The sequence below is a fragment of the Notechis scutatus genome, chromosome 3 (assembly GCF_049901735.1).
Source record: "Notechis scutatus isolate UNSWTSFEM ecotype Mainland chromosome 3, rNotScu1.2, whole genome shotgun sequence".
Taxonomy (NCBI): Eukaryota; Metazoa; Chordata; class Lepidosauria; order Squamata; family Elapidae; genus Notechis; species Notechis scutatus.
Window position 1 is genome coordinate 123849246 of NC_142011.1, and position 12058 is coordinate 123861303.

The window sequence follows — 12058 nt, forward strand, 5'->3', positions numbered from 1 at the left end:
TTGACTGACTATGTAAGAAATTATAATAACGTTGACTCTTTGAGGGATGACACTGACCATTTTGGGGAACCCCTGTTCTAAGCATAGAAACAATTAAGAGTTGCTTCTAAGTAATATGCTTAGGATCACAGTACCATACTCAAGAGTTATTCTGATTCCTTTTTAGTGAGTTTCTTCTAAAAATAAAACAGTTTAAGTTTCAGTTATCCTCTCTAAATAATCAGTTTGCAGTTCTTTATGTGGACCAATAGGTACAATTTCCCATTCATTGCTACTCTAATTTATTTTTAGTACTAATCCAGGTTCAGCAATACTAGCTTGATTAGGTAGTTTGATTACTTTATAAAGTTCCTGAAAATGGAGTGGGAGTTCATTATAAGAAGAAAAACCTATTCAATCTGTTTTCTTAATTTCTAATTGTAGCAGTTTCCTGTTCCTAGAAGTATACTGAAAATGGTAAGGCTAGATTCTGGGCACCTTCTAATACTGTCAATTTTATTCTTAAAATTTAGAAAGAAAGAGAAAAAGGAGGAAATGTTCCAAATAGTTGAAGAAATTTCAAGTGGGAATGTTATTTTATCATCATTAATAATAGCCATCAGGAATGTTAGTATTCATGTTATACAGAGACTGTATTTGGCAGTCATGCCAGAAAAATAATGTTAGGCTTTGTGAGGAGCAGGGGTCAAAGGTTAGAGGTAGTAGCAATTGTTACATTCTCTGATGACAGCCTGTCAAAAAATCCACAGATAATAACACAGAGAAAGATGCAGACAAAAATACAGCATCTTAATATTTATGGCTCCATCTTCTGAAAAGCTTCAAATTAAAAAATGAGATGAGATACACTCCCATCTAAGGTTAATTTACAATTTCAAAACCAATTTCAAAAGTTATCCCATTTATCTGAGCAAATTAACATGACTGAAAAATACTGTGTACATCAAAATGCCTTAAACAGAAGGCGTACATTTGGTCACTGAGGTTCATACATCTTGGGTTTTCCCAATAATATATAACATACAAAGCAGATTGATATCTATGCTTTGCAGAGAAGCCCCCCATACAAAAAAAAAGTTATAAATAGCATTAAGAGTTTTGATTTGTATGCCCTATTTCTTTCTTTAGGAAAGTGTACTGGGGAATAAAGTGTCAGTCAACTGGAATAATTTCTGCTTCCTACTAGGGAGCCTTTATTTCCTACTTCTGGTCAATCCTTAAGGGCAAATGTGTTAAAAATGAATATTACAAATATTACCCATTTAACATTTGGACAGCATATAACATTCATTATCATAAAAATGATAACAACAGAGACATGGACAGTGCAAACAGACAGAAAAATATGAAAGCCAATATATAATAAACAGGCAGCTTAAACATATTTAACATTTATGGTTAATTATGTTGTGGACCTTATAGTGCTGAAAGTGTTCCAGATATTTTGGAATATGACTGTCATCATGACTGTCTTTATACTTCAACAAAATTTGGTACCTGATATTGTTTTGCAATTTTTGAAAGAAAAAGAAACTGAATTTGTAAAAATGTGTAGCACACAAAGCATTCTTGGTCCCATTACATATAATTTTGCTGGCAACCTGGTGTTAACTTTGCTAATTACATTTCTGTGTTATTACAGAATTTAATATCAAATATAATTATTTTATATCATGACTATAATAGCAACTACCATAAATACCAAAACCTAAAAGCAAGTTTCCAAACTGAGACCTATTAAAATTGCTTATTTTAAGCTACAGTATTTTTTTTTTGCTACGCAGTTAGTTTTTTTGAACTTGGCAAAAAGTTGCACCTACCTTAAGCTTTTTGACACTTGTACAAGGATCATTAGAAAAACTCTCTGTATCTGATATTTCAATATCTTCACCATATAGAACTCCAGTTAGATCATTCCGTACCTATTGTAGAATGGAAAAACATAAAAATAAAATTATAGATTTTTTTTATAGAGAGCATTTTATTGTTTTGTATGTTAATACTTTACAAATGCACCCTAAGTTAACATTTAATATAGGCATTTTATATTAAATAAAATGAATACTGAGAGGTGGGTTTTTCACATAAGTACAAATAGTCCTCAAGTTACAACCATTCATTCAGTGACTGTTCTAAGTTGCAGTGGTGCTGACTGAATGGTACATATACCTGGTTCTCAAAATTACTGCTATTGCAGAACCCCTGTGGTCATATCATCAACATTTAGGCATTTCACAGCAGATGAAGGAACCCCTGAATTCTGCCCACCTGCCTATCTCCTCTCTCAATTTCTACCCTTTGAGGCTAAAGTAGAGACCTGGGGTCCTCACCTAATGACCAGTGGTATTTAATTAACAATAGCAACAGGGAGTGCTGGGATTATTGTTGCTAAATGATGCAATTACATTGTGCATTATTGCCAAATCATTTAGCAACAGAAATTCCATTCCCAATTACCATTAGAATTCAAGGACTACCTGAAGAAGTAAGATCCATTATTTAGCTACTATTGTGCAAACAAATAATTGTAAACTGTGGAAAATGATTCCATACAACTGTATTGCATTGCTTCAATCTGTAAATCCCAGATAAGTTCTGCATTAACCTTAAAACATAAACTATGAACTGGAAACAACTAAATGCAATACTGAATTATTATCACTAAATATGGGATGTACAATTTTCACACATTTTTCTTCATTAATGCATTCAAAAAGTTCCGTCAATATTTTAAATTTTATTATATTTCATTTTCAATGGAAACCTGTTAATTAAGTATTATATATTTTAGAAACAAAGTATATTAGATTCATCTTCATTATAAAATGATTCATGTATGTCTACTTGACATGTAAAAGCAATTCCTTATTTTGTGAAAGTTCAGGAAAAAAAGAAATTATAATAAACAAAATTATAACCAAGGCTATGCTGTAATTAATGAGATTTAAATTATATGACTATCCATATAAATCGCCAGTGATTCTGGATGGCTATCATTATATTAAAATAATATAATATCATCAATAATAATGGAGGTAAGGCAAAACGTATGTTCATAAAATCCAATAAGCATCACTGATGGCATGAACATATAACTACCAAGTCCAAATTCACAGGGAGAAAACCAAGTTTTTGATGCCTTCCAAGGGGCTATTAGGATTGGATTCCATCTAATTTGAGGGCAAAGATCATCCCAAAGAGGAGATGCTGCCCTAGACACACCTCACAGAGCTCACCATATGATATAGAACAAAGAAGAGATGTGGAATATGCTAAGACTGGAACAGCATATGGAATGACCTAATATAACCAAAGACAGATCTTATACTGTACTTATATAATATGTCCATATGTGTAGATGTATGTATAAAGTAAAGTGCTGGATAGCTTTTGCCTTTTGGGATCAACTATTAGCAATAGAGGACATTCCTAGTCAAATACTCTATGGAAGCAACAAGGGTGCAGCAAAGATATTCAGACATTGTGGTATATTTATAGGTTGAATTGTAACTCAAGAAATATTTTAGGATGGGAGAGTTAGTATATAAGAAGAGATATCTCATATGCGGTGGAAGGGCTGTAACTGCTTTTTCAGTTATTTATCTATTAATCTTTTCATAGTTATGTTCTGCATCTTTTCCCCCAAGGCTTTCTTAACCAGTTTTGCTTGATGCCACTGTATTTGATTTCATTATTTATTCCTAAAACATCAAAATAGGAGAAATTATCACAGCTCATAACATGACCCCATAAAAGTGACAGGAAATTTGACAAGATACATTTTAGGAAAAAACAACTCATCAGGCCTTTCTAGTTGGGTCAGGCAAGAGGCATACTAAAAGAACCACTCATATATCATCTCGGTTGCATTAGACAGAACTGAAATGTCTCTGAGCATGCCTGTTTACAACCTATTGCTTCTACATGCCTCATTAAATAAAATTTACCAGGAGGAAAACATGCCTTCAAAGCTGTTAGGGGTGAAGACCCTGTCACAAGTCATGCTGCCCTCAGTATCTCTGCGTATCTTCCTAATGACACAAGTCAATCAAACTAAGAAAAAGATAAAAATAATTCATGTGCTGACATGTATACACTCTCTGGTCACAAAAAGAGAGAAAGGAATTTGCAGAAATGTAGCCAATTATTCTCTTAAAAATCCTTTACTGTGTTCATTTAGGTAAGATTTTAGTGCATATGAGTGTGGGCTTAGATTTAAATGTAAAGATTTAGAATTCATGTATTGACATATGTTATTAATGTCTTAATGTCTCACTGAAGTGAATTTTCTAATATGGGTAGTGAGTAACTCTCAAATCTAAACGGTGGACCTCATCACATTCTTAAGAGGTCCTTAAAGGGGGCGTGCATAAGTGCACCAGCGTGCCTACCGTCCCTGTCTTACTGTCCCCATTTATCTGTATTTACTTCCTTTGTTCTTGTTTATGTTCATACTTACACTTGCTATTTTGTACGTTTGACAAACAAACAAATAAATAAACCAGTAGTCCCCACTTCATCAGAACTCATAGTAAGCTTCTCATGTGATGTAACTCATCTTGCTATGAGGATAATCCAGAGAACATCCTGCATCTTTTGGGAACATTATCAAGGGCACGCTTTCGGTGATGTACTGCCCCCTGAACCTGGCAGCCACATTTTAGAAAAAGTACCTAAAGGGTATTGTACCAAAAATCAATATTACATGACAGTGTGATCAAAGTTTCATGTTCTGTGCTAAAATGTGTTGAGCTTCAATTGTACCACTAGGATTGTCATCTTGATTTTTTTTAAAAACCTCATGCCCTGTGAATGACTCTAGAAATAATTAGGTTCAGAACATAAAATGTCACAATTAAGTAGCAATCAGTAACTTATAATGCAACTTTGCACGGTCATATACAAATTTACAAGTTGCATTTATTTGGCTTCTTCTCACTGTAAGCATTTAAGCCAATTAAAACAAAACACACTACAAATACTAAATTTAGGAAAACAATACATTAAAACTTATATAAAATTATAGTTCACATCGCCTTAATATTATACATCATGTGCTAAATTATGACAAATTCTTTCACTTACTGATAACAGAAAGCTGAAGTACAGACAGTCCTCACAACAGTTCATTTAGTGCTGTTCAATGTTACAATGGTATTGAAAAAAGTCACTTATGACCGTTTTCCACACTTACAACCATTGTGGTGTTCCTAAAGTCATGTGATCAAAATTCGGACACCTGGCAACTGGTTCATATTTATGATGGTTGCAGTGTCCTGGGGTCATGTGATCTCTTTTGTGACCTTCTGACAAGCAAAGTCCATTACTTCACTTAACAATCGTGTTACTAACTTAACAACTGCAACAATTCACTTAACTGAGGCAAGCAAGGTTGTAAAATGGGGCAAAATTCACTTAACAAATGTCTCACTTAACAACAGAAATTTTGGGCTCAATTGTAGTCATAAGTTCAAGGACTATCTGTATTTATCCAGCAGTTTGTATATATATTACTAGTTCTAATGTTTCATCAGATTACTAATGAAATTCTTCCTAGTATCTTTGTGTATTAGAGAAATAAGCATTAAAAGGGATGCAAAGATATAACTAGAGGAAAGAAACAAGAGAAAGAAAGAAAAAAACAAGAAAAAAAAGAAAACTAAAAAAAAACCCAGAGAACTCAAAGTGAAAGGAATACATAACAAAAGGAAGCGGAGAAGATGAGGAAAAAAGACTAAAAAACACTTAGAGATGCAAAGTGTTGGTTTTTTTTTTCCTCAAGAGACAGACATTTCAAAAGTTACAATTCATTAATTTTACCAGATTCCATTGTTAGAAGAAAAATTGGGCAAAGCCTTGAAAGATATTATTTTCAATGTATAGGAATACATATAAAACAACCATATCATTTGCAAGTTTTGGAAATTGCTGTGTGCATTTGTATCTATACATACAGCCATTTTGTTTCACTGGTGGTTTATAAAATACTTATAGAATAACAGAAAAACAGAGTTGAAGGGATCTCGGAGGTCGAACCCCCTCCTCAAGAAGGAGGCTCTATACATTTCAGAATGTTGGAGCACTCACAACTTCTGGAGACAAGCTGTTCCACTGATTAATTGTTCTGTCAGGTTGGTTCTCTCCTTGATTAGTTTCTATCCATTGCTGCTGCCGCTTCCTCTTCTTCTTTGTGGCAGCCTTTTAGATATTGCAACACCGCTGTCATGTCACTCCTAGTCAGTGATTGGATGCTGCTGGTTCGGACCCATTCTAGCGAACCGGTAGTGCCAATGAGCAGTTTCCTGTCTTTTATTTCCTTGTTTTTGAACTCAGCTGATTCTCATGGCAGAGCGGATTGCTGCACCTCAGCTGTTTGAAGCTCAAAAATCGGTGGTTTTTGGCTGCTGCGCATGCGCGCAAAGTGTTCTCTCATAGAACCAGTAGTAAAAAACAGTTGCATCCCACCACTGCACCTAGTCCTTCTTTTCATTAAACTAGACATAACCAATTCCTGCAATTATTCTTCATATGTTTTAAGCCCCAATCACCTAATCAGCTTTGTTGCACTCTTTCTAAAGTCTCAACATCTTTTTCATATCATGGTGACCAAAATTGGATGCAATATTCCAAGTGTGGTCTTAGCAAGGCAATTTAAAATAGTACTAATGCTTCATGTGATCTTGATTCTATCCCTCTGTTAAGGCAGCCTAAGTGCTGGCTTTTTTTTTTAGCAGGTACAGCACACTGTTGGCTCATATTTATGTGATTGTCCACTAGGACTCCAAGATCATCTCACAATCATTAGTCACTTCTTTAAAAAATTATCTGTTTTATCTTTCTGTTTTCTTCCCTTGGACTTTATATACTTTCTTTCTGTTTAGTGTGTACTCACTTTTACTACCAAAAAAACCCCTATTGCTATTCACTATAAACAAAATTTTCAACAGAAATTGTTGAAAAAATATTGTGGGGAAAAAATAAAATAAGCCAGACATTTTGAAATGTCCAAATCATTAAGATTCTATTTAATGTTATGCCATATGAGATCTTGCTTGTAAACAATACACACATACACACACACACACACATTCATTTATATGTGGATTTAAATGGGCCACTGTAAACTACAAGATTGTATTCTTTCATTTTGCTATAAGAGTATCTCTTATCTATTAGTTGATGGGTATAGCCAGGAAATGGAAAGCTATTTTGAGGTTTGTCAGGGTTTGGTTGGCCCAGTGCTTAGCAAGTTAACTATGAATGTATGAAATTGGTCAAATTCCAGAGTCACTCCTGAACCTTCACAGGTAATCTTAAGAGCATACCTCCAGAAAATTCTGATTCTAGCAACCTCACTCTTGATGTGCTGAAAGAGAGTGGAAAAAATGCTGGAATTTGTATGCTCTTGCACTACAAAATGAGGACAAAAAGATGCTCTGATCCAGCCATAGATGGGAAAAGGAAGGCAAAAGGAACCTCTTGATTTCTCTTCTGAAAGAACCTGTGATCCAGAAATTATAGGGTGAGTCACTGCATGATTTGGGGGAGACTGCTAATTTATAAAATTCAAAACTAAAACAAGTTACAGCAGGCAGACTAGCCTCAGCTTCAGTCCTGTGAACCTGGTTATGAGCTAAAAAGTTTTTATTCATTGATCCTAGCATTTATTTTCTTTATAGTATAGCACTATATAACTTTAAAAGAAATCCCCCAGAAAAAAAACCTCAATTTTCTAATGGTGGGGGAGGGGAGTAAATTAGCTTTCCACTATCTGGTATTCTCAAATGTGTTAGACTTTCTAATTCTAAGCTGATGGACATGCATAATTGAAGACTTGATCTAGAATTAAGGAAATGAGAATAAAGAAAATAAAGAAAAAAGTTAAATGTTCTTTCTAATTTTATTTTTTTATTAAAAATACCCTCTAGTTACAGATCAAAACTATTCCCCTTCTTTCATTCTGTACACTCCTAATAATTGCTCTGAAAGGAGCCTCTCCTATTGTAAAGGGGACATAAAAAGCAATACAATCAACACTGTGTTAATATACAACTGGAAAAAAATCAGCTAATCCCTCTATTTTACCCTATATGTGTTCTGACCCAAACCTGGTTCCAAGAAAGCAAACACAAGACAAAGGCAGCAGTATAATCTGTTTAAGTTTCAGCTAAGAATCCTGTTTATTCACAGATAAAAGGCTACTTTCAACTAATTAGCTCTGACAAGAAAGAGCCTTGCCAAGTTTTTTTCAAGTCTGACAAAAAACATCAGATAAGAAATAGTTTACAAGACCCTTGAAATACCAACTGTAATGTCCATGAGGCTGTCATTTACTACACTAGCCTTTCAATAATGAATTGGTATTGGGGGAAAAGGGAGCATACTGGTTCCTGGAAACATTTCAGAATCTTTATGATTGTTTATAATGCAACAAACAGCTAATGGTTCATTTGTCTTTTATTCTGATACATTTTGATGTTTAGAAAAAATAGAATATGAAAGAAAAAGAATGACACCTCCAGAATACATTGCAAGAGAACAGAAAGAAAAAAAATTACATTTTAGGCTGGGGAGCATTCTGTTGAATGCAATGTCCATAAAGAAGGAGTTCTATAAAATGAATGGGATGCCAATAGGTAAAGATTAAAAATGCTTAAAGACATTTTTATGTCAAGTGCTGGAGGAAAGCCAACCATGTAGTACAGACAAAGACATACTCCAGAAATTCGGTAATAAAGAAACTTTCAAAATATAAAATTATAATTAGTCGCCCAGACTAGGAAATCTTACAAGCAGCTTTCTACTCAAAGAAAAAAAATGACCTCCAGAAAAAAATCAACAGAATTAAAGATGACTTTTACACTAATTTATGTATTACTGGAGCAACGTGAAAATTACGTCCACACTCTTGCATCTTATTGAATTCTGGCAGCAACTTTAGGAACTGGAGACTGTCTCCCAAATGCTCATAGTTAGCAGTGATGGTTCACCAATTCTACAGTGGTTAGTGCAATAGTCACATAGAAACAGCCCCCATGATCACTTTTGGTAATATTCTATTACTGAAATCTTTTTTGACCAGGGGACAAGAGCCTAATTCTTGGGTTTCCCCTCCTCATCACAGTGTTTCTAACTGTAGCAGTTAGGTTGTTGACTGGAGTTCTGAACCAAAACTGCACAGGTTGATAAAAATTTAAAGAATTCAGTTTGAGACATTAATCTTCCACTGTTAAAGCTCCAACTAATCTAATACCTGGTTATCTGCAGCAGATGTTTATTTTTAGGATGTATTTCCTCATAGGCCACAAGATGGTGGTGCTACAATAAGGCATTCTGCCAGAATCTAAAGAAAGATTCCTGAGGGGCACAGAAAAATAAAATATGTTAAATTTGCGTCATTTCTCTACTTTATTGTTTCCTTTCATTAATATATACTCAATAATCAGCTGGACAGCTTAGTGGTTAGAACACCACCATATGATCAGTGGTGGGATTCAATTTTTTTTACTACCAGTTCTGTGGGGCGTGGCTTGGTGGGCATGGCTTGGTGGGTGTGGCAGGAGAAGGATACTGCAAAAATCTCCATTCCCACCCAACTCCGGGGGAAGGATCCTGTAAAATCTCCATTCCTTCCCCACTCAACCAACCTGCTTTCTAGCTCCGTTCTCCTATGTAGGGCAACAAAAGAAGACCCAGCCAATCAGCTGGGACTCAGGAAGCAGAGAATAGATGGGGGCAGGGGCAGTCAGAGGTGGTATTTGCGAGTTCTCTGAAGTACTCAAAATTTCCACTACAGGTTCTCCAGAACTGGTCAGAACCTGCTGAATACCACCTTTGCATTTGATGCAGGAGGCCAGGGTTCAAATCTAGTAATTACCTTTCCAGTCTTTGGGCAAAGACCCCTAACACTGCCTACCTAAGATATACCCTGTATGTTTTGAAGCTTTTAAAATCCTTTCCCCCCCTCTTCTGTCATAATTTCATAAATTATTTTCCTTTGTTTTTTATTTAGTTAAATTAAAAAGAAAACAATGTCCCAAATATTACTACTTTATAACTTTAGTTCTAAGCAATTCCCTGTACAACAATCTACGGAAGCTTCATAAAATGAAAGGAATTGAGATATAAGACCAAAGCAGATATTATATTGAATAAATTATAATATTATCAGATTAAATCCTATTTGTCCAACTTTCTGCAGAGTAGAAAGCCCTAGCTGGTAGTGGGGGTCCAAATGTGTGGTGACTTTTCAAGGATCAATCATAATGCCCATCTCTACACTGTTTTTCTCTTAGCAAGCATTTTGCAAGGGAGTCCCAATAGTAATTCCATATCTTTCAGTTTATCATTGCTGTATTGTTTGAATTATACTGTCTAGAATGCTACATTTTGGCTCATTTCCTCACTTGCAATACTTGCTGTTAGATCAATAGATCCAGATAAGTTTCCAAGTGAATGTGCAATGCTGCCTTAGCTGTCTTACTTTCTTCTGCAAATCTTCAAAGGTTGTCCTACTGGTGATGTGAGTAGCAGCAATAGTACTGCTCATATCACCAATAGCAAAACCTTTGAAGATTTGGAGAAGAAAATAAGACAGCTAACAGCATAAGTGCATAAATGGAGTAGCTAGCCTAAATATTAGGAAAATGACGGTCACCAGATAACAAGTCAAAAATGTTTTATTTTGAACACAGAACAAACTGTCAGAATCCGGAGGTACTACTAAACTATTTTTAATTGGCTTTAGTCCAGCAGAAACAAAAGCTAGGAAGTTTTATTCCAGGGTTTCAGACAAAATATGATCCAGAGAATCCCAGAGGATTCTGGAGTACTTTTACAGGGAAGAGTAAAGCAAGACAGTTACATGTTGCCCTATTCTTCAATACCTAAGATCTGCTTAAGTTCCCACTACCGTGAATGAGGTTTGAATAGAAGACAGGAATTCTTTGCAATGGTCTCACTCATCTCACAAGATATCCTAAGGAAATCATCCAGATTTAAGGAAAGGTCACATGACAAACACCCCCCCCCCGAAAGGCAGTAAAAAAAATCAGTGCCAAGCTTGCATCCTGCCTCTTGGAAGTACACCCCAAAAGGACAGTGCCAGATACCACTAAAGCAGTGAAGGAAAAACTCCTCCCCAGATAGAAAAAGAAACCATGAGGCAGGAAAAAATTCAAACACAATACAAATAATTAAATCACAACAGTAGCTGTTGCTTGTAAACCAATTACCAGAACAAATAGACACAGGAACTAGCAGATTTCTCAAACCAGTTTCTTTTCAGGAACAGAGATTAATCTTTTTCCTTCCAAACAAAGCTGAATAGGGAAAATTATCCCAACAATAAACACAGGATTAAACGTCACCAAGCACAGAATTAAACTTCACCAAAAAAACAGTTTTAGACCAAAACTCAGAAAGGGTATGTAAACTCGCATTTGAATGTCAATCCATCTAGCTATCCAAGAAGAAGTATTTGCAGAGGAGTATTTCCTCCAAACAGCAGTGTAAATAGCTTAAAACAATCCTTCCCTTTTAAGAAAAAAAAAACCTCCTTTGGAGACAGTAAGTTTAGGCTGTCTGCCAAGAATGTAATCAGGATGGGAAAAAACAAAAGGAGATTTCTTCTGACTACCAGTTCTCCGAACTGCTTAGAAAATTAACAAGGGGTTCTATAGAACTGGCCAAAACTGGTGGAATCCCACTCCTGCTGGGCACCCACTATTAGCTACTTCATTATTCTAATGATTTTATCAGAAATTATTTTATAGAAAAATGTTAAGGACGCTGACAATTGCAGTGAAGAGTGAAAGGAAGGTACTGCCTCCAAGAATGGGGATCTGCAGGTTAAGAGATATCCACAGCTGAAGTGAACTGCCAAGAGGGGTGGGCTGGTGGAATATACCATGCTGGGATATTAAGGAGAGTGAGAAAATGAAAGATGCTGGGAATCGAGGCAACTGGTGGAATGTTAATGGCAGAGGCAGATGAAGGAAAGGGGCAGTGGGGTGGGGGAGAGGGAGAGAAGTGGAAAATCCCAGATAGAGCTGAGCTG

General features: G+C 35.5%; 1 protein-coding gene across 1 annotated transcript in view; it reads right to left on the bottom strand.

Annotated features, from left to right (window-relative positions):
• Positions 1-12058, bottom strand: part of GABBR2 (gamma-aminobutyric acid type B receptor subunit 2) — a 354273-nt gene that overhangs the window by 238117 nt on the left and 104098 nt on the right. Inside the window, exon 4 of the mRNA XM_087961130.1 lies at positions 1821-1922. Within this exon, the coding sequence (XP_087817256.1) occupies positions 1821-1922 (102 nt within the window). The remainder of the gene's footprint in view (positions 1-1820; positions 1923-12058) is intronic.